The 25064-nt window shown below is 39.9% G+C and overlaps 1 protein-coding gene across 6 annotated transcripts in view; it reads right to left on the bottom strand.

The window, feature by feature from the left end:
* Positions 1–560: 560 nt before the first annotated feature.
* Positions 561–25064, bottom strand: part of LOC125891717 (forkhead box protein J3-like) — a 91769-nt gene continuing 67265 nt past the window's right edge. For 3 of the 6 annotated variants that reach the window (XM_049581184.1, XM_049581181.1, XM_049581182.1), the window contains 6 exons: positions 19046–19259; positions 14428–14706; positions 11167–11268; positions 8146–8418; positions 7237–7365; positions 561–4428 (listed from right to left, as the gene is read on the bottom strand). In XM_049581184.1, the coding sequence (XP_049437141.1) occupies positions 4304–4428; positions 7237–7365; positions 8146–8418; positions 11167–11268; positions 14428–14706; positions 19046–19259 (1122 nt within the window). In that variant the 3' untranslated portion in view covers positions 561–4303. The remainder of the gene's footprint in view (positions 4429–7236; positions 7366–8145; positions 8419–11166; positions 11269–14427; positions 14707–19045; positions 19260–25064) is intronic. The other 3 variants (XM_049581185.1, XM_049581187.1, XM_049581186.1) reach the window with 3 other exon arrangements.

Below are 25064 nucleotides of genomic sequence, written 5' to 3' on the forward strand. Positions count from 1 at the left end.
CAAACTGTTGCTTGGCACTAGGCTGACACCTGTTGGACAACAACCTATGAGGGTCAAAGCAGCATGAAAACAGTGAACATATTGATTTATTGATTGATTGGGGACCATGTTTAACAACAGTAAAACTACATCAAAACATCCATTTACAAACTGTCATACAACTTTATCTAGCTGTATGCTCAGTACTTCCCACACAAATGATTTTTCCATTGAAAGAAGCACAGATAAGTTTCACTTTGAGTTCAGTTTTAGTGAAAACACATGTGTTTGGGAAGTACTGAGACTTGGATTTGACTGCACGAGTTGTGTGAGAGTTTTAAAACAGATGTTTTGATAAAGTTTTGCTGTTAAACATGCTCCCAAATCAATCAATGTATCAATATGACCACCATTAGCCATGGTGGCATATCAGAAAAACACAATTTTCTTCACGAGTTCGAGGTAAGACAGCATGACTTGATTTACAAATGGTCATTTTGTGCGTGAAGTGTTCCTTTCAGACCAATAATTCAAACATGCTGATGAAATAACGACAGCAGATGTGAGGTTAGCGCAGTAAAAATGGTCAATGACATTTTAATAAACACTGAAACAGATTTTAACTGTTGAACCGCCATACACAGATTATTTATAACACACAAAACGCCAATTTTTTTTTTTATCACTTATTTACAATATACTGAAGGTATATACATACTGTGTCTCCCGAAGGACAAATAACAAAATACTTTCTCTCCATTTGCTGTTTTCTCTTTTCAGTCTGTTTTTCAAGGGCAAACATAGGAGTAACATACTGCTATTTACATGGACAACAACACACAAACATACAAGATATATATATATATGCTGGTCACTGTAATACAGCATTTAATGGCAATAATAAAGAGTATTTTTCTTACTTTTTTTTGTTTTTGTTTTTTTTGTTTTACAATGAGACCTTGTTTAGACCATTCGAACAATCACTGAGATCTTCCAAACAAAAGAGCACTTTAAGGTCCCATATTTCACTTTGTACCCACTTAATATGAACAAGTTACTTCTTTCTGATGTGTATTTTTTGAGCTGTATGATAAAGGAAATCAGAGAGGACTATACACACTTGTATACACAGACAAAATTAAACATCACAGTAAGAAAAGTTTGAGCATTTGAAACTTCTGTTTAGTCTTTGCTCCTTTGCTGACCTATTATTTTTTAAATGTCTTTTTGAAACAAAGAAATAAAAATGTTCACGGTTTTTCTTTTATTTCTCTCATTCACTAGATGCCATCGAGTTTGGTGTTGTGCAAAAACTGCGCGTCGTCTCATAAATGAGGCATTTTTGAAATCACCCCCGACCTTCTGTGCCTGGTCATAACTGATATGCACGTTCCCAAAATTTAAAAAAAAAAAAAAAAACCTTGACAAACTGAATCATACCTCAGAAAACTATGTATTATATTTGACAGAGTCCAAGCATAGCCAGCGTCTCGTTTTCATTTTAATTAGTGGCTGTTTGAGCTACTGAAAAGCTTATTCCACAGTATTTTCTATCAGTTAGCTTATAAGCTGACAAATGAAGATTTTAAAAGGTATACTATGCAGGAAATGTCCGTAACTTGTTTGTAAACAGTATCACCCACGAAACTGAAAGTGGAAGCCAACCCCAGATTCAATCTCTTTTTGGAATGAGCTTCGTCTGTTTGATGTTTTGCCACACTATATTTGCGGGGGGGTTTCTGGCTCTGTGTCCGCAATTTTCGTAGCTGTTTCTTGGATGCATGCTGCTTAAGGTCTGGCACCGGGGGCCGTATTCACAAACATTCTGAGAATACTCTCTGAGAGCTCCTAACTCAGCCAAAAGAAATTCTAGCAAGGAGTCCTTGCTTGGAAATGAGTTGGGAAACTTCTCAGAGCAACTCTGAGCAAGGAAATGATGGAAACTTTTAGTGAGGAAAGGAAGATTCAAAATAAGATCTCAACTTTGTCCTGCCTATTTCCCCTACACATAACTGAGCTCAGTATAACATCAATATGAGACTGGGACCATTTTTTCATACTTCTTAAATTCAGCTCCTGACATAGCCTTCCTCTCGTCTCAGTCCGATCTCAGTGTAGGATCTTCTCTCACTGCAGTAATTTTCATTTGTCTGAAATAATAAGCTGTTGAGATAACGGTAAGACAAAGAAGAAAACTTGATTGGCTTATAAATGAGTCTGCACAATCCAAGAAATTTGTCTCAGTGATCACATTCAAGTCTCAAATCTGTGTATCTGTTCTCAGAGTATAGAAACCTCTGAGAAGCCTGTGAGCAGCAGAAGTAGTCTGGCTAAGTTATTCTTCTGCTCCTTGTGTCTCCTGAGTGAGGTTCAGGAGGAACAATTTAGTAACCTCCAAATAAGAAGCAGATTTATTTCTGGTGAGACAAAGAACAAACTATTGTGAGCAGCAAATTTTTTCTCTGGGGTGGTTAACCCTGTTGCTACGTACGACACATTCTATTAAAAGATGTGATAGGTTGTCCTTTTGCAAGCCTGCAAGGTGTGGACGCCCAGTGGAATTGAAATGAACTGCGTCACAATATGACACCGAGGGTGCTGTCATTGTGAGTGTGAACACTCTGCTGACTGAAGGTTGAGACAGACCCAAGTCATTGCTAATGCAATGTTTTACATATCTTTGTCATGACTTTATTCCTGGCTTTGTAGTGTTATAAGGTTGAGTGAGAGATGTGAGCGCATTTCTAATGAGATTGACCACAAACATTATCACTGCACGATCTGATATGTAGTGTTTCATTATCTCACTGTCATCCAGCGTTTGTGGAATATTTCTCCTACCTCTTTGTCTTCCTGTCATTTTCTCCTCTACTTAAAAACTCTCAAGCCTCTTTGAAGTCCTCCTACCTACTCCGAACAGTTTTTCACCTTAGGAGCTCTCCTAAGGACTGGGATGCTTTGTGAATAACATCTTTACCAGGACTTTGTCTTAACTTTAAGGGGAAATTCTTAGAAAACGTCACAGTTTTAAGAACTCTCCATATTAGTAAGCTTTGTGTATGCGGCCCCTGGGTGCTACTTTTTAGTAAAGTCCTGACCTCACCTGTACACTGTGCCCAAAAACGTCTCGAACATAGCAAAATAAGAGGAAAATAAGAATACACAGTTAGGATCTCCGCAGATCCACACACCGCCACACACTTGTAGTGGGTCATTAGTGATGATTGAGAGGGATTACTTTTCTAAACACATTGTTTTTTTAGGGAAATCCTGCATAGTATACCTTTTAACCTTTTGACCACAGTCACCAGGAGGCTCACTGTTCGCCAACAGGAAGTGAACACTGACAGCACCGAACAACACGCAAGTACCTCACGTACAGAGATGTAAATGGCTTTGTGTTGGTCTGACATGGTATATGAATGTAACACCCTGAGAACATGGCACCATGGACTGTTCCACACACAATAACGACATTTGAAATGACAAAATGAAAGTTTAGAAGTGGTGACAGAACAAAGAAAGAACAGACTGTGATGCATAGAACTTTTAGGCAAAGGGAGCTATGATGGTGTCCGTTTTAACCAGCAGATGGCGCTTTATTCAGCCACTGTTGATTAAAGTTGAACGGATACACCATCATTACTTTCTTCTTCATAAATTCTCCTTCTAACTGTGGCTGAAAGAGCCACAGCCACACAGATGCCCAGTATTAGAGTGAACAAAGAGATGTTACGAGGACAGAATGAAATAGTTGGTTGAATAAGTATGGAAGATGATTTTTCTACAGGGAGTCTGGAGAAGACAAACGTTTCTATTCATTTCAGGCACAGGCACTGAAACTTTGCAGATATGGGACACAAGTTAAAAGACAAAAGACTTAAGAAAAGAACATTCACAGACAATTTGACAACACTTTGGCGACTTGTAACCCTGTTGGTACTGGAGGGGGACACAACATGAGACAATTCAGAGAGCTTCAGACGACATTTTGCTTTGGACGATGTGTGTTTTACATGTTGGCTTGGTCCAATCCCGTGTTAAGTCTCATTTTTTAAATGATTGTCTTTAGACTCACCATCCACTTGGATCAGGAAAAAAAAGCCAGCAAGATCAGAAAAGTGACTTTCCGTTTGTTTTCTGTTGGATTGTCTTCTGTTTGTTTTTTTTTCCACACAGGTGAAACAAGGTCAGCTAGTTCCATACCTCACCTGTCAACACATGTCTCTCTCTCTCTCTCTCTCTCTCTCTCTCTCTCTCTCTCTCTCTCTCTCTCACATCTCCAGTCTCTCTCTTCGTCCCTCTGTTCCATCAGCGGCTCAGTTTAGACGATGGAGTCCCAGTCAAAGTCGTCCTGGATGTCGTCTGCAGCGAGCATGCGCCTCACCTGGAAGTGTCCCAGAGGAAGCCTGTGTTGTTGCTGCTGCTGGCTCAGCTGGTTGAGATGACCTGAGCATGGAAGGAGAGTACATGCCTTAAAGGGACAGTTCACCCCAAAATCAAAAATACAGATTTTTTTTTTCCTTACCTGAAAAAAAAAGAAAGCTACAGTTAGTATGCTATCTATCAGTTTAGATGTTTGGTATTAGTTGGCGAGTATTGGAGATATTGTCAGTAGAGATGTCTGTCTTCTCTTGAATATAATGAAACTAGATGGCACTCAGTTTGTGGCTCTCAAACGGGAAAAAAAACTGAAAAAGTCAACAGCAACGTTTCATTCCGGAAATCATGATCTGGTTACTCAAGATAATCCACAGACCTTGAAGTATTTTCTTTCTCCTGAACTACACACACCAACTTTGTCACTGCGGCAGAAGGAAGTGTGCATCTACTCATGGATGACAGCGCAAGATGTAAACATAAATGACGTCCACTTCGGCTGAGCTGTAACAGGTGAAACTGCTCGCAACAAGGTCTGTGGATTATCTTGAGTCACCAGGTCATGATTTCTGGAAAGAGACACTGCTGTTGAGTTTTTCAAGTGTATTTTTATGGGCTCTGAGCACCACATGCTGAGTGCCATCTAGGTCCATTATATTCAAGAAGAGGCAGACATCTCTACAGCCGATATCTCCAACACTTTGCAACTCACACCAAAACAATCTAGACTGATAAATAGCACTACAGGTAAGAGGAAAAACATGAATTTTTAGTTCTGGTTTGAAGTGTCACTTTAAATCTAAAAGATACCATTGCACACACATTGACATTTCAACGCTACTTCTGTATCATATATCTGTATTATATATTTGTGAGTAGAATGATGAACAGGAAACACAGGGTTTGAATAGAAAATGGTTGCTGATCATGTCACTGGCAATTCTTAAATTCCTAATAAGTCCAAAACCCTCAAAATCCTTGTAACAGCATCAAACAATCCAGCCCACATTAAACTCTCATCCACCTAGAAACAAATGGCAATTCTAATGTGGCGCCACATTTCAGTGATTTTAATGACGAACTGTTGTAATTTCACTTTCAAAATAAATACAGTGGGTGGACGAAATGGCACGGGCAACTTGTAATATGATTCAATGCAATAAAAGCTGCTGAATCTTTATGAAGCTTAGAAAACTCATTTTTTAGGCTGTGAGAGAGGTGTTGATTCAACTATATGATAATATGTGAGACTTTAGTGTGTGGTGGAGCAATATGTGTTGCATTATGCATGCTGTAAGTATCTTTATCTTCAGAGCTGTCCTTGTTACAGTAGGATCATTTATAACACTGAAACTCGGGGTTTACAGTGTCCTCTTGCAGCAGGACACAGGAAAAACTTTGATACTGGCACACAAAACCCTGGCATTTAATTATTATTAACTATTTCTTTATTTTATTTAATTTAAACCGAACCTTAAGTGTTTAAAACGATTTATTTCTGTAAAAACGGAGACAACTCAAAGTCTTAAGGCGGTACTCCACCTATTTTATACATGAAGATAAGTTTACTAGTACTAGTAGCCCGTAAAGAAAAAGCTGCATAATGTCTTCTGTGGACGTGGTTATTTTAAAGATTTTTTTGGGGCGCATTTTTGCAGTTATTTGACAGATGACAGTGTGGACTGGAAACAGGGAATGAGAGAGGGGTATGACATGCTACAAAACTGGAGTCAAGCCCAGGACGTTGTGGTTATGTGGCTGTAACCACTCGGCTATGAAGGCTCTCCAGGATGGACTTTGTTCAGTCTGAGTAAAATTACAAGTGGCATCACTTCAGTCATGGGAAATGTAGGATCCAGTGTTTCTAGAGTTTGACCTACACTGGAAACTAAAGGTCAGGATACCTCAGCCTCTGCAGCATCAAATCTCTTGCGTGTCCCTCAAATTCATGAAAGTGCAATACTAAATTTCTGGAGAAAGCCCTTTAATTGTACAGATACAGATACTTTGTTTATTTTCTGAGCCAATGTGTGACAATGTATGTATATGTATAGTTTGTTCTCAATGCAGTGATTAAATGCATTAATATGCATGGTAAAATGTGCTGACCTTGAAAAAAACATGACTTTATGGTTCTTTCCCTTTTCCTTTAATTACAAGTTGGTCGGGTGATGTTGCATCATGGTATTACATCGTGATGTCATAGCACTACCAGGGTGTCTACAGGTATCAGACAGTTAAATTTAATGCTTTTTAAGACCCCTTCAAGACGCCTTTTAACCAAATTTAGGACTGATTTTTGGACAAATCGTGTTTTACTTATTGAAGCATCGCAGATAAGCATTGCAGGCAAGTCATATACATATGGTCTTGAGCAGAAGTGTTATGTAGGAATATGGTTATTTGAATTAGAGTGAGTTAAGTTAATCTACATTTTGCCAACAGGTAAGAGCAAGTATTAAGTAAAATGACAGCATTATATATATATATATATATATATATATATATATTTAAAGATTTGTAACATTTGTAACATTAGATATGTGGACTTCTACATAGAAAGCCTTCACTCCTTTTCACAAAAACAAATTAAAAGATGTTTAAATTATATTATAAGTAATATTAGCTATTAGTAGTTAAGACCTCACAAATTCAAGTTTAAGACTATTCAATTACTTTAAGGCCTTATTGTTGTAAAACTGAATTTAAGACATTTTAAGACTTTTTAAGGACCTGTAGACACCCTGACTTCCACATCATTATGATCAAATACTGACTATACTGTCTCATTCCGATGGTGACAAACACAAACTCTTGCTTAGATACACTTGTTTGCATGCACACACACACTCTGCATTTCCACCTGCTCCTCCTGACCTGTTAAGTGAGCGATGGAGGAGTCACCTGTCATGGTTGGAGCCGTGTTGCTCATAGGAGGCATGTGGGGGTATCCTGGTGGGCCCATCAGAGAGGAAATGCTCTGTCTCGAGTCTATGTACATGTTCCCTGTGGGAGAACAGACAAAAGGGCAATGACTAACTGTCAGATTAGCATCCCGACTTTCACACGTGTCTTTGCAGAACAGGAGCTGCAATCGTGTGCCGCACACAGTTTTACTGCCATATTATGCTAAGCTTGAGTTATCCTACAGAATGTGCTGGATTTCCAACTGCTGAAATATCCCCTCGTCTTCGTATCTTTGCGCCAGTCGCCATGAAGCTGACAACATCCATAATTCTCTTGTAAATCTATAACAGGCAAACAATGGCACAGTGAGGAGAGGCTGTAATTTAGCTTCCGTCACAGCAGGCAAGTGCAGAAACGCTCTGAATACCTACTGTCAAAGGTTTCTAAAATACCATTCTTAGAGGAATACTTCACCCCTCAAATGACCATCTGTATTTCTAGTACTTATTCTGTGTTACATTCACTTTGTGACTTCAGTTCATCAAGAATATCCTCCCTTTTTGGATTCTTCGTGCACTATGGAGGCCTGAAATAAAAACACTTTTCTTCAAAAATTCAACGTAACTCTGGGTGAGTTACTGATTTACAAGTGGTCAGTTTGAGGGTGAAATATTCAGTTTTAAGATAATGGTATAGTATTTTAATTTTAGCACATGTCCTACTTTTCTTCCACTAAGATTTAGAAGGAAATATTGTATTATTTTACTCTATTTAAATTATCTGACAGCTGGAGTAACACCTGAGTCATAAAATATATCTTTTATATGAATTTTTTTTTAGTGTATCTAATGAGGAAAACACCACTCTCTATATACAGACCCGTGCTGATATGTTGGTTATGTTGGTTGTGTTGGCCGTGCTGATTGTGCTGGCTGGCCTTTGGGTGCATCGCCCCGTGTGGCTGAGCCGGGTGCTGTGGCGCTCCTGGTGGTGTCGGGTGTTGGACCTGAGGTTGTGGGTGGGTGGCGCCCTGAGGGGGGATGACCCCTGTGGCTGTGAAGAACTGGTTAATGGAGGAACAGAGGTCGGCCATCTGGGCGGCATCCAGCGACCAGTTGTTGAGCTCAGCCTGCCGCATGCTCTCTTTCAGCCCTGGCAGACAGACGAAGGTGGCAAAGACAGGTCTGAATGCTCCACGTATGTCACAGCAGCAGCCTTAACGTCAGTGAGTCTTTAGTAATATTTAAATTTCTAAATTTATCCACCTTTATTTCTACTTTTTATCAACTTCAGCTGCAATATCTGCCTATAAGAATCATTCATTGAAGCTACATCACACTCATTATTATGCTTTTCCCTATTTTCTGTCATATATTTATAATGTTACAATGTCAAATGTTCATATTAAATATGGCTTAAGTTTCAAATAATGAGGTAAGGTATGTTGATGTATAAATATCCCTATGAGCAAAAACCTCAGGCTTCAGACTGTTCTGAATACTCCGTATCCAACATTGTTTTCTACTTTGAGACAAAGTGACATTAGCTTGTGACATCTGTCTTTGTATGGTCATCTGCTCCATGCACGCTATTGCAAGTGTTTACATTACATACACTGCTACATGTAGCTACATGCTAACATCGGGGAAACATGTCAGTTTGGTTGCTGATGTTAATTTCTTCACGATTTCAGATCAGATTCCTGCTGGAACACATCTGGTTTGGTTAGAAGCTTTTATGATAATCCGTTATAGTCGTTCCCCACCTGCCTTTTTTTTTTTTTTTTTTTACGACTAGCATGAAGACTCAACCCACCCTACTCTGCCTCTGACTGGCCAGCACTTGCTCACTTTGTTGGATAGGGTTAGGCAGGAGCAGTGAGACTGGTTAGGGTTATGGTAAGAATAGTAAAAGCAGGTCATATTTTCGCCATAGTAGAAAAAACAATATAGCTCCCCGTATGCAATGACGTTGCAGAGACCTTGACAGCACAGACGTGTGAGACCCGGAAATGCTGACCAATCAGAGCAGACTGGGCTTTTTCAGTAGAGGGTCTAAAAGAGACAGGCACTCAGACAGACGGGGGAATAAAGGTGTTCCAGCACAGACAGTATGTGGAAAATTAAGTGTTTTTTGAACATTAAAGCATGTAAACATGTTGTGGTAGAAACCCAGAATGTAAGTATGAACCTAAAAATGAGGATAGTAGGTCTCCTTTTAAAGTAAAACACCAAAGTAAATTACCAGTTGCCATTTTATGGCTGCACAGTTACCCAAAATCTAAAATTATCAATGTCTTGTGAATCATTTTATCCACATGACATATCTGGCTTCTCAAGATCTTAACTATAATACAAAATAATGTTTCCAGGATTTACAAAGGTAAAGTTGGGAGAATTAAGGTCTCCTGTGAGGGATTTAGTGGCATCACGCGGTGAGGTTGAAGGTATCAATCAACTGTGTGCCTACTGTGTAGGAGAACTACACTGACCATTCACACTGCAAAAATGTAAATGGTCCTATCTAGAGTCAGTGTTTGGTTTTGTCCATACTAGGCTACTGTAGAAACATGGCGAACTCCATAGAAGACAGCCCGCTCTGTTAGTAGATATAAACAGCTCATTCTAAGGTGACAAAACGCAACAGTTCTTATTTCTAGGTGATTACAAACTAAAGAAAACATAGTTACCAATATTATATTCAATTTCTGCCAATATTTCCCCCTAAATCCTTCACACTGGACCTTAACACATGTGAGGATAAAAATGAGATGAAATACCAGGCTAAAATGATCACTGTTATAAGTGAAAAATAAAGTATGCACTCATGCATGAATTCCATCTTAAATCATATCTTCCATCGGAAGTTATATTTTCTTTACATTAGACCAACAGCCCTAAACACATTCCTTGTCTGAAATGACAAGTTCCAGACAAGCACTCAAAGGACCTTAGACAAAAACTTCAGAAAATCATATGTAATTAACCTCCAAAAAATGCAAAATAAATTATATGTACCATATATCATTGTGAAGTCACATCCAAGATAAAAACCTCTCTATAATTTCAACTGTCACTATACTTCCACCTTAATTACAAGTCACAGACCATCAGTCTCCTGACAACATGCCTGTTCACATTTGGCGACGCAGAACGAGACCCTGAACCTATCGCACTTCCTCTTCTTCAAACAAAGGAGCACCTAAGCTCCTATACAGCAACCTGCCGTCTAATATTACCAAAAATAAAATTCATATGGCTCGTGTTTGGCGGCGACAGAGACGAAAGGCTCGGTCCCTGCTCTTTGGGGGTGAGCCAGAGACGGTGGAGGATGGCATTACGACAGTGTGAGGGAGGTCAAGCGCTGCGGGAGGAGAGAGAGAGAGAGACAGAGAGAGGCAGCGGGGCCTGTGTGTTATAAGACCAGCCGTCGTCATCCATCGTGTGTGGACGTTGCCGGCTTTGTGCACTGACCGTGATAAGAGGCTGTTACTGAGCCGGGGCCTAATTGGATTATTCACATCATACAATTGGGAGGGAGGGAGACAGCAAGTGTGTGTGTGTGTGTGTGTGTGTGTGTGTGTGAGTGAGTGAGAGAGAGGGAGAGAGAGAGAGAAACAGAGAGGGCAACCTCTCAGATGCAGGATAATGACTTTTATTAGCCCAGTACTATTACAACACTGGATGTTATAATATTGTGCCTCAAGGGCGAGTGTATATGAAAGCGCAGAGAGGAATCATAATGGTTTAATCAAAGTAACTGATCGGCATAATAAGCATTTTATCAATTCTCACTGTGTCGAAACAGGCTGCAGCAGACAGCTTTATCAATGCTCATTTCAGATGCTGTTCACACTGATGGCACCACGACTCGTCGTATGAGTGTGTGTTTGTGTGTTACCTTGAAATGGGGAGAGGTCTACGTCAGCCCAGTTGTAGCTGGTAGCAATGCGGCAGCTCTCCTTCAGCCAGTCCAGGTTGGGGTACCAGTCTGCTGACATGCCTGAGAGACAGCACACAAACACACCTTGAAAAATGTTGTCAAGTGGCTGAATAACAAATAAATGAGAGCTGACTTGAATAATCATTTTCATTATCAGTTAGGCTGAAGTGTTTTTATTTAAATTTATCGTTCAGTTTCCCAAAGCCCAAGGTGACATCTTCAAATTGTTTGTTTTGTCTAACCATCATTCCAAACTCAGAGATATTCAGTTTACATATAACAGACAAAAGCAGAAAAATTTCATATTTTTCTCAGACCAAATAACACTTGGCATTTTTCTTGATAAACTACGTCAATGATTCATCAGTTACCAAAGTTGACTTTTTTTTCTTTTCCAACTTACTATTTCAACTCGGGCTGCATAATATGCAAGACAAAAAATAAAAATAAAAGTAATATTGTGACTATTTTGACAATTTTAAGGAGATAGTAACTATTACATTTTATTTTCAACAAAAACAAAATTAAAAAATAAGATGTGATTTTTGCTGGTGTCTGTAACAAACCAGCATCTATAATGCAATATTGTGACACATTTCACCGTTATTAAAAACTTGCAGCTCCTGCGATTTGGATGTTGCACTCAGCTATATTGCAATTTTGATAATATTTTGATTAATTGTGCAGCCCTGGTTTCAACACTAAATTAAATACAAGGACAACAAGCTGAGTTTGATCAGTGTGACACTGTCATATTATTTGAAACAGGTGAGCTAATCCAGATTAGAAAGAGAAATGTGTCTCAGTGAAGTTCTGCTCTCAACCACAAGGTGGCGCGACTTCACATTGAAAAATTCCAGCCACAGCTCTGCTTTTGGGAAAAAAAAAAGAAAAAGAAAAAGGAAGATGCTTTTCACCGCCTTCACCGCCACAAACTAAACAACAATACATTCTGAGGCCGTGGATCAAAGACAGAGGGATTGCTTTCATTCATCCTCTGCTTGGTTGAGGGGAATACTAACCTAGATAAATAATGTCTGAAGAGTCCCTTTTTGGCCTGAGAGCTGTGTTGCAGAGACACAAAGGGGAAAAAAAAAAAAAACAAAGACTGGGAATATGAGCAGGAAAAGCCTCAGTGAAGCTTTGGAGAAGCCTGTCTGTATCAGCCCAGCCTCATAATATCCAGTGCTCTGGGACCTTACAGAGGAGAGAGTATAATATAAATGCAATGAGTCTGTGCAGAAACAAGTCTATTCGGATATATTAGGTGAATTGTATTTACACCAATGTGGCTCTGGGAGTCAGGAGAAGTAGAATCATTGTTTGCTGCTGAACAGCATCAATATACAGTATATGAAACAGGAAACTATAGCGTACACTTTGTGGGCTCTTTTCACAAGAATCAGTAAATAAGGTATACAGCAGAGTTGAGAAATGGCTGCGCTGACCGTATGAGTGTTGATGTTGGATTTTATTTTTGTTAAACTGCCAGTATGGTAACTTCGGAGCCATTTTGGCACCGGTTTGTGGACACTTCTAAAGTTCTTTCCCCAAGTGGGAGATTTTATAGCCGTCAGAAGTTTCCCATATCTCCTACTTGTGATTACACCTAAGAGATGGACATTAACGGTTCTCCCACTCAGCTGCTTGTATTTATACTCAAATATACACTATGTGATGTGAATAACAATAGCGATCAAGGCTCATGGGTGGTGTAATGCAGCCACTGGCCATACAAAACTGTGATTTCTCATTAACAACAATAAAATACTTCAAATTAACGGCCATAACTTCATCCTAGAGCAGTGGTTCCCAACTGGTCCAGCCACGGGGTCCAGATTTCTGCTTAGTCATAAGTTCAAGTTCCACACAGTTTAATATATTCAGCATCATACTTGGGTTTGGCCATGTCCTCAAGTTAGTTGGCCATCTCTGTCAGACAGCTGTTCGTTAGTCATTCACTCTACAGCAGGAAACGACACTTCACATTAAAAGCTTTGCACCAGACATCCACTGTATTTCAAAATACAGTGTTTTTTTTTTTTTTTTTTTTTTTTACATATTTTAAAGTTGCGAGTCACTTGCGGTCCATTTAGAATGGACCTGTGAACTTCCAGTTGGGAACCACTGCTCTAGAGTATTGTTAAAGAATACTTCACCCCCCAAATGATAATTTATATATCACTGACTCATCCTGTGTTAGGTTGAATTCATAAGAAAACCTTGTGAATGAAAAAACAAAAACGCAGAAATTCTTGATAAATTGAAGTGATAGGTGACCAAGGTTAATGACAGCAAAACTATATATAAAAAAAAAAAAAAAAAAATCAATTTACAAACTCTCACACAACTCATGCAGTATAATCTAACTCTCATTTATAAAGTCATATGCTCAATACTTCCTTTTTACTACATCCTTCTTATTTAAGACTGAACTGAAAAAGTAAAACCTCTCAATGTTCTCTTCAAAACCAGACTCCATTGACAAAAACAGTGATTTTGACCTCGCTGAGCACAGGAGCTGCTGATCTACTGCTGCCTTGATCAGTTAGTTTGTTTGTCTTATTTTGTGACTGTGGTGTTTTAAAGGGTTAGTTCAAACTCAGGAAAAGTTGTGCAGTAACACAAATAAACTACCATTTGAGGCAGTGGTAGAAGAACAGCTCCCATGTTCAGGGAGGTAAAATTACTGTTTTTGTAAATGGAGTCTGGCTTTGAAGAGAGCGATACGTTTCACTTTTAGTTCAGTTTTGCGTTGGAAAGGTCTGACTGTTTGGATAGTAACGAGCATACAACTGAATAAAGAGGGCTTGGATTATGCTGAGCAAGTTGTGTGACTTTGTAATCCGATGTTTTGATACAGTTTTGATGTTGTTAAACATGGACCCCAATTACTTCAATTCATTGAGAATTTTCTCTGTTTTTGGATTTTTCGTTCAGCATGTAGGTATGCGAGAAATACAAAGTTTTCTTGAGGAATTCAGCGTAACACAGGGTGAGTACTTCAAATACAAATGGTCATTTGGAAGGTGAAGTATTCCTTTAAATAATTCGGGGGTCTCCCATGTTGCTTAAAGGCAAATTTGAATTCTTTATGTGTCTACTTATTGTGACTGCGTATGTTTTCCTTGTGCCATTTTTGATTTGGTGTACTACCAGTAGGTGTCAACAAAGTCAGAAATGTTCCACTCCTATCTTTCTGCATGGCTCTGATCTCACCTGTTGTGGGGCAGGTCTGTCCAGTGTGGGAGAGAGATGGGTGCTGCTGCGAATGAGCAGGGTGCTGTTGGTGCTGGCCGTGCTGACCGTGCGCCTGGTGCTGGCTGTGGGTGGTGTGAGGGGACAGGTGCTGCTGGGGGTGATGGGGGTGGTGCGACGCCTGACCGTGGTTATGTTGGTGGTGGTGGCCACCGCCGCCGCTTCCCGCGCCAGGCGAGTGCTGGTAGGAGCAGGCGGTCCGGGCCTGCTGGCTGGAATCGCTGGGCATACCCATCAAACCTGCCGGGGAAAAAACACAATAAACAAAATATCAAAGGTGAGGACAACAAACAAGAAAACAACTCAAACTGGAAAAACTATTTGTTACAAGATGGACAAACTGAAGACTTGTTGTGTGTGAAAGCTCTGTATGATCTGGGAAAAGTGTGTACATTCAACCTTGAACTGCTGTCCATCTCACTTTGCCTTTTTTGTCCAACTAAGCTGTTTCTCCACTGAAAAGACAGCTGGACAGACGACGTGTCTTCTTATGTGAATTATTTTGTGTGCAAAACTGTTAAAGGAGATAGTGAAGAAGATGATCTCTAGACAAGTATTGTTGACCTTTAGTCAGCTTGTTAAAGAAATCCTGTATTCACCACAAAACTGATGTTGTCATACTATTGATTTGAGAAGTCTGACTTTTCAAAAACTGACTATATATTTCAGATAATGACTGGTGTATTTACACTATGTACTGAACAGACTACTACTTTTTCTTTTCAAAATTTCAGTTTGAGTTTTTATTCTGGTCAATTACTATAATCCAGTCGCTTTCTCTGAACACACAAACACACACCTTGTCTTTCAAATCCATCTTCTTTGTACGTCTTGTGGATTTTAGATTTTCTGACGAACAGACGGCACAGAATTCTTGTCAATGGCTGTTTTTTGAATGCAAGGGTTCACCCCAAGAGTGTGTTTTATCTCCTTTACTTTTCATCATGGATACTGACAGCTGCACAAACTGTAAAGTAGGCAGCTACCTTGTTAAATTTTCAGACGATGCTGCATTGTTGTCTTCTCTTCAGCTACTGAGTTGGACCATGTTTGTGCTCTTGCTTTTTTAATTTAAATGTAAGTTAAATGTAAATTATTCTCACAAGTACTGTGATACAGTGTTCACCAATCAATTAAGGTTGGATATAAATACAGAGATGATTATGAGGTGTGGCCAGAGGAGAGTGCACCTTCATCAGACACGTAGTTCCTCTCCATAAGCACATTTATTCTCTTTTGTTGGGAGTCTTCTGACCTTTTCTTTTATCTGCTGTTTCACTGCTTGTCGGTGAAAGACAGAGACTGCCTGAGCAGGACTGTTAAGATCTCTTCAAAGATCAGCGGGGTGGAACAGAGGGACTTGAGTTTTTCTTTTTCTGACCAACAAATCATAATGAAATCGATGAGCGTACTGAGTCTATCTGAGCACATCCTTGAGAGGGGATTTTCCCTCCTGCCATCAGGAATCGTTACGCTTTACCTGCTTGTAAAAGTATCTTTCATTCCGTTTCTTTTATTCCCACTGCCATGTGTCAGTGCTTTGTGAAAAAAATCCTTATAGCCATTGTTTCATCTGTTCATTTATTTATGATTTACTGGAAGCCTATGCACAGTTTTTAACTGTCTTGGTTGTATTTTTCCTCACTAATGCATGTCTGGGTGTTGTCAGACAAATAAAGTTGTTCTGGACTCCACTGAAACATTAGGTCCCTTTCATTTTAATGTGACATGAGGGAACTATGGTTAAAGCTGGATTGTAAAATGAGTTACTTTACGTCCCGCTTTGCAAGTTGTTCCAACTGATGATTTCAAGTTCTGTTTTTTTTTAAAGTGGAAACAGACAACTTTTCAATTTTCTCCTCTGTAGCATTTCCAAGTAGTGCTATTGTTGTTGATGATGTTGCAAATACAATCACATCACTCTCTGTTTACCTGAGAGCCTCGTAAATAATCAGACTAATATCTAGGTTTCAATTATGAATAAGAACATGCTCACCTTTAAAGGAGCTGTATATGACATTCAGAACATTTATATGGCAGCAATAGCATTTACTATGTAAAGATATAGTAGAGTGATGGCGCACTGAGCAGAGGATTAAGTCATGCTTCTTCTGGGTTTGTTATAATCAGAGCTTCCCTGTGCGTGCATGTTTGTGCATGTGAGTCTTGTGTGTATCCCCCTGGCTAGCTAATTGCTGCTGCTTTGCACTGCACTCATACAGCATTTACACCGATAACGGTGAAGTGTAAAGTGTAGCCCCCACCCTCCTGTTCCTCCCAGGTGAACACTGTTAGCTGTCAGCACTGCTGCTATTGTTAGCACTGTTTATTGAGTTAGCAACATAAGCTGCTAGCGCTGGCTCAGCCACGTCCATGTTGATAACCGTGTGCAGACAATCCCGCCCTCGACCATGCTTCATAGATGTGCTCTGAATGTCACATACAGCACCCTCAAGCATTTCTGCACAGCAATAAACAAAAGGAAATGGAGGTGAGCGGCGAAAAACCGGAGAAGAAAAAAGCCATCATCTTAACATCATCAACAACACATGAAACTGAAACTAAACTTCACACTGCCTTCACATTAATGTGGCAGCTCTGATGACTTCACTTAGGTGAGACAGAGTAAATTACTACCAGAACAAAGCAAACAAACTTGTAATGCAATAAACAGGAAAACTTACTTCATAGTGATGTAGGCTTTTTAACATACATTGACACTCTTAGGTAACTATTATCGGGTTGTGCAATGATTAACGGACTTCCTTTGTAGCGTAAATCGAACCTTCATTTTCTGGGGACGTAGTGCCCAGTGGCAGACAGAATTGCACAGTGAAAGCGATGTTTATAGGCTCATAAGCTGTTTACATGTTCAAAGAAAATGAACATGTCACGAATATTCCCATTTACATGCAGCCGCGCATACTACGATTAACGTATCCTAACATGTCGTTTATCATATCAAAATATGGAAAAGTGGAACAGCTGAAGCAACTTGTCATTTTGCTTAGTTGCATCATTTTTTTTTCTTTACTGGTGGCAGACTTGTTTGACTATGCGAACACAGCCTCCCTCTTTCCTTCCTTCAACCACCTTCTTGACAAGGTTGATGCTGCGATATTTGGACACACTCAAAAACCTGTTGATATCCAAGTCATTCATAATGTTTTAAAGTAGATGTGTTTCTCCTTCCGACCAAAAATGTGGGCTTTTGTTTTGGGCAAGCATCTCTAACACGGCCTTGCGAACCTTTGGCGAGTTGGTTTGTGTACAGGGTATCCATGATAACACACAGAGCCGACCTTAAACGAGCAAGAGACCGTGTGTCTCAAACTGCAGTACAAAAGCCTTTTTCGAATGTAATTTATATATGTCCAAAGAATGCTGTAAAACACAAATATCAGTGGTGTATCACACGTCTTCGAAAATGCAAAATTTGGGGCAAGGCCTTCTTTGGAAAATCCAAATGGAAAACACTGTTTACAAGACCTGCCAATAGTGAATAATGTTTGTGTGCATATAAACACATTCACTGAAAAGTTGTTTATTTCCACTTTAATTTAATGTTCATTTTGTCTCTATTGTCTGACCTGTAATTTATGAGGATGAAGATCTATCAGGACACGATTGCGACACCACCTGAGTCACTTTCAGTTATGTGTGTGGTCTTGGACTCGCTGTGGTTTTTCAAAGGAGACGATGAGCTCCACTGTCTGGGTGACTCACTGTGACTCAAATTCTCAAATACAATGACTGCTGACACTGTTTCCTGCTAAGCCTCACACTTAAGGGACCCTTTCAAGGATCTGCTCAATCCATTTTCTTCTTCATTTTCTTTCTAGGTGTCTGTGTCATTTTTTTTTCTTCTTCCAACTAGTATTCTCATTGTCTTATCTTTTCTGTGAGTGCACCCCTGACCACAAATTGGAGGGGACCTTGTCAGAGGGTGAATGCAAGCAGCAGTTGCGGAGCTAAACAGAGCGCATCAATCTCCTCGGTTACAGAACGTGCGTGTGTGTGTGTGTGTGTGGGGGGAGCGAAAGAGGGAAGGTGATAGGAGGGTGGCGGAGGATGGTGGGGGGTCGAAGTGGAAGGCGGCCTGGTGACCTGAAAGCTTCAGGAAGCAATTAGCAAGATGCTTCACAAACTTTAGAACCAATCTAATTAGCTGCTATCAAAGCTGCAGAACCCTTTGCTCTGCTCGACTGCAGATGTGTTGGTGAGTTTTTTTTCTCCTTCTGTTGAATTCTTCCTCTTAATTGCCTTTACTCATTTGACTGAGCGAGCCGTAAAATGCAGATATGCGGAACAACAGATTGTTTGTTTATTAAAATACAATAGAGTAGGAGTAGTGTCTGGTGGAGGTTAATACTGGAATGCTTTCACTGCTATGAAAGCAATGTTAAATTCGTTCAATTTCATTAGGAGCTTAAGCTTGACAGTTAATTATGTGCATGAAGCCTGACATGGAGGTTTGTAGTTCTTTTTTCTGCAAACACATGTGTCAATTAAGATGTAGGACATGCACACATGAACAGACACACACTAATCCACATGCAAAACCAGGCTCGACACCCACCTTGCTGTGAGAAGGACTGCTCAAAGACGCACTTGTAAAGACTGCGGAAAGAAGCGCTGAGGTCCTCGAAGTCCGAGAAACAGAGCTGCTTGTCCCGCGACTCGGGGACGGGCAAACCGTACTGTGGCTGTGGGGGAGGAGGGGGAGGCGGTGGCGGCTGGGCGGGCTGCTGAAGGCTCAGGGACTGGGACGAAGGCTCTGAGTGGCTGCTAACCTTCAAGACAAACGGAGAGGAGAGAAAACAGACAGACAGAACGTGAGAGGTACAAAAAGGTTGGTTTGAGAAATATACATCAAAGGCCGAATTCACACTGCAGCTGAAAGCGTAAAGGCTGCAGTCAGACTGACATCAGCACTGCATCAAAAAACACTCCTCATTCATCTCAATGAGACCATTAAGGCCACTGTGATCATACAATGGGAATCCTGAAACAGGTGTGCTGGCAGGAAAAACCACAAAGTCAGTGATCAAAAAAGTTGATCCTGGTTTAAATTTTAACAAAACAAGATGCAACATCACACATTAAATGGTATGGTTAAGTGCACATTCCTGGCAGGTAGCTGTTCAATCACGACACTTTATTGCAACATTAATACACATTTAAGTTCAGCAGAGTGTTTCTGCTCAAGTGTTGCTTTGAAGCAAACCTCTGCAAGCTTGACACAGAACGTCCCTGAGCTCACATCCCCCCGACAGAGTCTGAGATATACAGCACTGAATGAATATGAACATACACAGTATTTAAAATACATGAGAAACACCTAAATGCTAATACAGGAGGAGGCTGTGGAGGTGGAAGGAAGTAAATTGCTGAAGGCAGGCAGCGGTGCGGCAGCTTGGTATGCAGATTTAATGAGCGGCAAATGTTTATATGGACTGCCTTGTGTTAAGAGACAGGACAAGGACATACACAGTGGAATTGGATGGTATATGCGACGTTAAACTATTCAGCCTGCCTGAAATACATAAAGGCTAAGTTATAAACAGTTATTAGTGTATTTTTAGTTACACTAGAATCATTAAAAAACATAATGGTATATGGACCATGTGACTACGCCGATCAGCCACAACATAAAAACCACAACCAGGTGAAGTGAATAAAACTGATTATCTTGTTAGAACACAATGTTCTGCTGGGACACCTTGGGCTCTGGCATTCATGTGGATGCTACCTAACATGCTCCACCCACCCAAACACCATTGCAGACCAAGTACAGTATTCCACCTCATGGCACCGGCACTCCCTGATGGCAGTGGTCTCCCAGCAGGACAATGCACCATGCCACACTGCAGAAACTACTAAGGAATGGCCTGAGGAGCATGACGAAGAGCTTAAGACATCCACCTGGCCTCCAAATCCCCCAGATCCCAGTCCTGTGTCCATGTCTCAACAGGTCAGAGCCAAGTCCAATCCAAGGAGGCCCCACCGCAGATCGGGGATACCTCGGGGGTACGCAGATTGGGGAATTGACGCTTTGAGCTCCATGTCACATTCCTTGGGACATTCCTGAGCAGTTTTTGGGTGTGGCAAGGCGCACTGTCGCTTTGAGGGGGGAGGCAGTTGGTCCTCAACAGTGTTTGGGTGGTGGGAGCATGTCAAGTGGCATTCACATGAATGCCAGGACCCAAGGTTTCATTGCATTGTAACAAGATGATCAATATTATTCACTTCACCTATCACTGGTTTTAATGTCTTGGCTGATCGGTGTATAACAATGTCTGTGCCTGCCTGAAGTACACTGAGGCTTTACTTTAAATATTGATTGTAAATGATGATTGATGATTATAAATAGTGTCATTCTAAATACTCGACATTCATTTAAAGAAATCTACTGAGTTATAAAAATGTTGTTTCATATTATTATAAACCACTGTGTAGTGTTTTGCTATCTGAAAAGTCTAGCTACTGCAAGACCACTAATATATACTTTATTTAATCAGGAAGTCCCATTGAGATCAAGATCTCATTTACAAGTAAGACCTGAGTAAGGAGAACAAAATAAAAATAAAATAAAAATAAAATAATAATGATAATGGGGATGACAAGCAACAATTTATTATACACTTTAATATGTCCTTGGTGTGACTATGAAAAGGAATACAATAGAATAAGATACAGGCATAGCATGTAAAATATATGTGCATACATTTATACGGACAACTGCATGATGAATTATAAATTAATGCATTCTAAAATACGCTTGGCATAGGTATACAGGCATATTATAAAGTTTCAGTCTACTCTGTAAATTATTCCAGACAAATGGGGCGAAATATCTGAGGGCTGGATTTTCAAGATTAGTGTTTACTGCAGTTACATATAGTGTAAGCCAGTCCTGAGAACGGGTGTTGTAAGTATAATGTCTTGGGCACAGGAGAGATGATACATCAGGAGGTAATTTCTGAAGTAGTCCTTTAGGGATGAATAGATACAAGTGCTAATCTCACCTGACAGAGAGAGAGAGAGGGCCTCTCCATCTTTTCATATAAGACACAACGACAGGTGCCATATGGTTCGGTAATTAATCTAAGAGCTGAGTGATAGACAGCATCTTAATGTTTAAGGATAGAGATAGAAGCATGTCTATAAATATCATCGCCATAATCCAATACAGATGGAAAGGTTGCTTTTTCCAACAGGTAAATGGGAACAGGACCTATTCTTGTACGAAAAAATATAACAGTTACATTCCTGATTTGTGACTTAAGTTGTCAAATGCCAGCACTGGAGTAGGTTGCTACCTGTCAGTCAAGACTCGGGGAACAAAGTGTTTCCAGTAGCTGAATCTAAATTGAGAAACCTGAATTTCAGTCAGGAGAGCTGGATTGTGAAACAGTTAAAAAAAAAAGCACCATTCAATAATTATCACATTTAGTTTAAAGAAATTCAATTTACTTTCCAATTGTGCCATTCAAATTCAATTTTCACATTAATTCTCTCTGCAAATCTTTCTTTTTAATTCACTATGATGATCATACCAAATTCAATTTCATGCAATTAAAAAGAAATCTCTGCTGGCTCTCATTTCTTTTCATATGAACACACAAAAACAAAATCCACTGCTTCAAATTTTCTATTTCATATTGTGAATGCAGCCTGTCTTCCTCTACCCTCAATCATCTCATCCCAGCTGTCATCTTCCTCACCATCCACCCAGCAAACACAAGCAATTTGCTGTGATCAGTGTGCCTCCGCAAATATAAGCCAACTTAGCATGACACATCCTCCACACATCTACCTCCACCCAGTAATGGCAGCCTCTCCATCAACTTTCCTGGTGCCTTTGAGATCTCTGCCAGTGATGCCACCAGTAATCACCGTCAGTTAGGGGGGTATCACCTGCGCCAGGTAATGAGGCAGAACTAACCCCGATCCCCCTAGACCACACCGCAGATGAGGTCTGCAGCGACGGAAGAGGAGGGCGGGCGGTGAAGGCGGCGATGCAGGGAGGAGGAAAACAAAAGATGGCCTCTAGAAATGAGAGGTTAACGAGATGAGATTGCACTGACCTTTGCTAATGCAGGTGGGAGGTGAGTGGGGGGAAGTGATTGATGGTAAAAAGGTGAGCAGCTGTTACAAGGGAAAAATAATGAAGAGTTGGGATTTTTCAGCGCTCCTGTAATTCCGGACCAAATGTTTTTTGGCCGAGACTGGCCTTTAAAATTGTGTTATGTTCGGTTTAAAGGGACACACGCAAACACTTTGACAAACATGTTAAACACACTACAAGTCTATGAGAAGCCCCCGTAATTAGATTAGACTGAGTGAAAATTTAGCAGCAACACAAAGGGAAAATCAAGCTGTTGCAGCAGCATTGAGTAATACAGAATAAAACAGATTACAAAGTATACAAAAGGAATATAACAGCATTTCAAGCACCATTTTTCCTCCTACAGGTTCATCCTGTGAGCATGAATATACTCATGTGAAAATACAGTATAACTAACTGAGGGTGACACAAGCAGAAAGAGTGTCTAAAATGTAATGGTTCATCCTCTGGACATCATGAACATAGTAGGTAACTGCTGTGGCACCTTTCCTCTACATTTTAATGTTGTGTTGAGGTTCTGGCCTGATTAAGGCACACTGGAAAGGTCATAGGGACACCAAAATAATGTGATTTCTCCTCTGGGGACCATGAATATTTAAAACAAACATGCTTAGGCAGTGTTTTTCGTATCGTCTTACCTTCCTAAAATTTCACCGAGGTATACAGTATGTGATGGTCTGAGTGTGGTGTTACCCCCCCAATCTATTTTCCTTATCAAACAGGGAAATACAACTCCTTTTGAAATCTTGTTTCTCTCAGTCAGGGAACTGAGACTGGCTTAATTGCCTCGTTAACTCACATTTCATTCAACGTCAACAGTAACAAAATAAAACTGACCCTAACTGTCTAAGATTACTCTTGTTACTCATCTAGTTAGTTAGTCCACTGTTCCAGCAATCACCAACTCTAATATGGTCAAAATAAACTCTTAATTCACTGAGTTAGATGCTGGAAACATGATTTGTTCCCCCACAGTCTCTCTTGGTCATTGCTGGCCGGCTGTTCCTATGTTATCCTACATTCACATCCAGTCCTGTGGGCCAGATGGGCGCCGAAAACAACAAACAAGAGCTTCCGTGCAGCCTGTGTGGCCTGGATTTGTTCCTCCGCCACTCCGTGTCATGGTGTCTTATAGCTCAGCTGCCTGTTCCATCAGTAGATACCGGACACTTAACTCTGGTGGCATGTGGTGTACACTACATAAAATACGAAAGAGGAGCACCTGTATTTTTGACGGTATAGACCATTATACCATCAGGATTACTTAATACTCGGCTTAATACTGTCACTAACTCGGCTTCTTCTCCGGAGCCTTTGTGCTCCACTGTCTCTCAGGTTAACTCATACCGCAGCGGTGCCTGGACAGCGTGATCTATTTTTTATTCCCCCGTTAAAGGGTTTTTTTTGGGGAGTTTTTCCTTATCCGCTGTGAGGGTCATAAGGACAGAGGGATGTCGTATGCTGTAAAGCCCTGTGAGGCAAATTGTGATTTGTGATATTGGGCTTTATAAATAAAATTGATTGAAATTGAATTGATTGATTAATACCCTGGTATACTGTATAATACCCTGTGTACAAGTTACCACTAGGGGCAGAGCTAGCTAAATTTAAAAAGCTTGTTTTTGGTTGCCAAAGGTAAGATTCAAACCATTTAAGAATTGTAATGCTTACATAACAAGTCCTTTATTACATTTAACCTGTTGTGAACACATTTCATGAACAAACTGATATAAAACAAGTCAGGTAAATATCGTTGTGACATATATGTCACATCAGACCTTTAACCTTAAAATTGTCATGGAAAACCTATTGTGACATATATGTCACAATAAGAATTTTTTTGTATGATCTGCTCAGTTAACTTAACTTTTTCAATGATATTTAGTTAATACATTTTATATTGTTCAATTCAAAGCATATTAAAACAAATGTAAACAAAAAAATCACATTATATGAATCCAATTATTAACAAAATATATAAGGAAACTATTTTTACCCATCAGTGAATAAAAAAACAGACTTTGTTCTACCCTATATCATTTGAAAATTTAATGAAAATAAATAAATAATAAAAATTGAAAAGAATAATAGAAAACTGTAATTTAATTTTATCTGCATTATGGATAAGAAGCGATACAGTGTTCAGGATGCACTGACAGTCATCCAGGGAGACGACAGTGACTTTGAGGGATGTGAAAGTAGCTCAGATGACGACCTTCAAGACCCTGATTACACTCCCAGCAACAAAGACATGGAGAATGACAAGTCAAGTGAGTCTAGTGATTCAGACTGCAGTCAATCAGGTGATTTAGATGAAGTACCTCAACCAAAGATGAACCCTGGACAGCAAAATACAACTACCCAGTAGTAGTTTTTATTTTTATTCAATTTGCAAATTTTTGCAAATGTATTCATTTGTGTGTTGTAAAACAAATATGAAAAGAAAATGTTGTTGTTAAACCTAAGA

This window comes from Epinephelus fuscoguttatus, linkage group LG7 (genome assembly GCF_011397635.1).
Source record: "Epinephelus fuscoguttatus linkage group LG7, E.fuscoguttatus.final_Chr_v1".
NCBI classification, from domain to species: Eukaryota; Metazoa; Chordata; class Actinopteri; order Perciformes; family Serranidae; genus Epinephelus; species Epinephelus fuscoguttatus.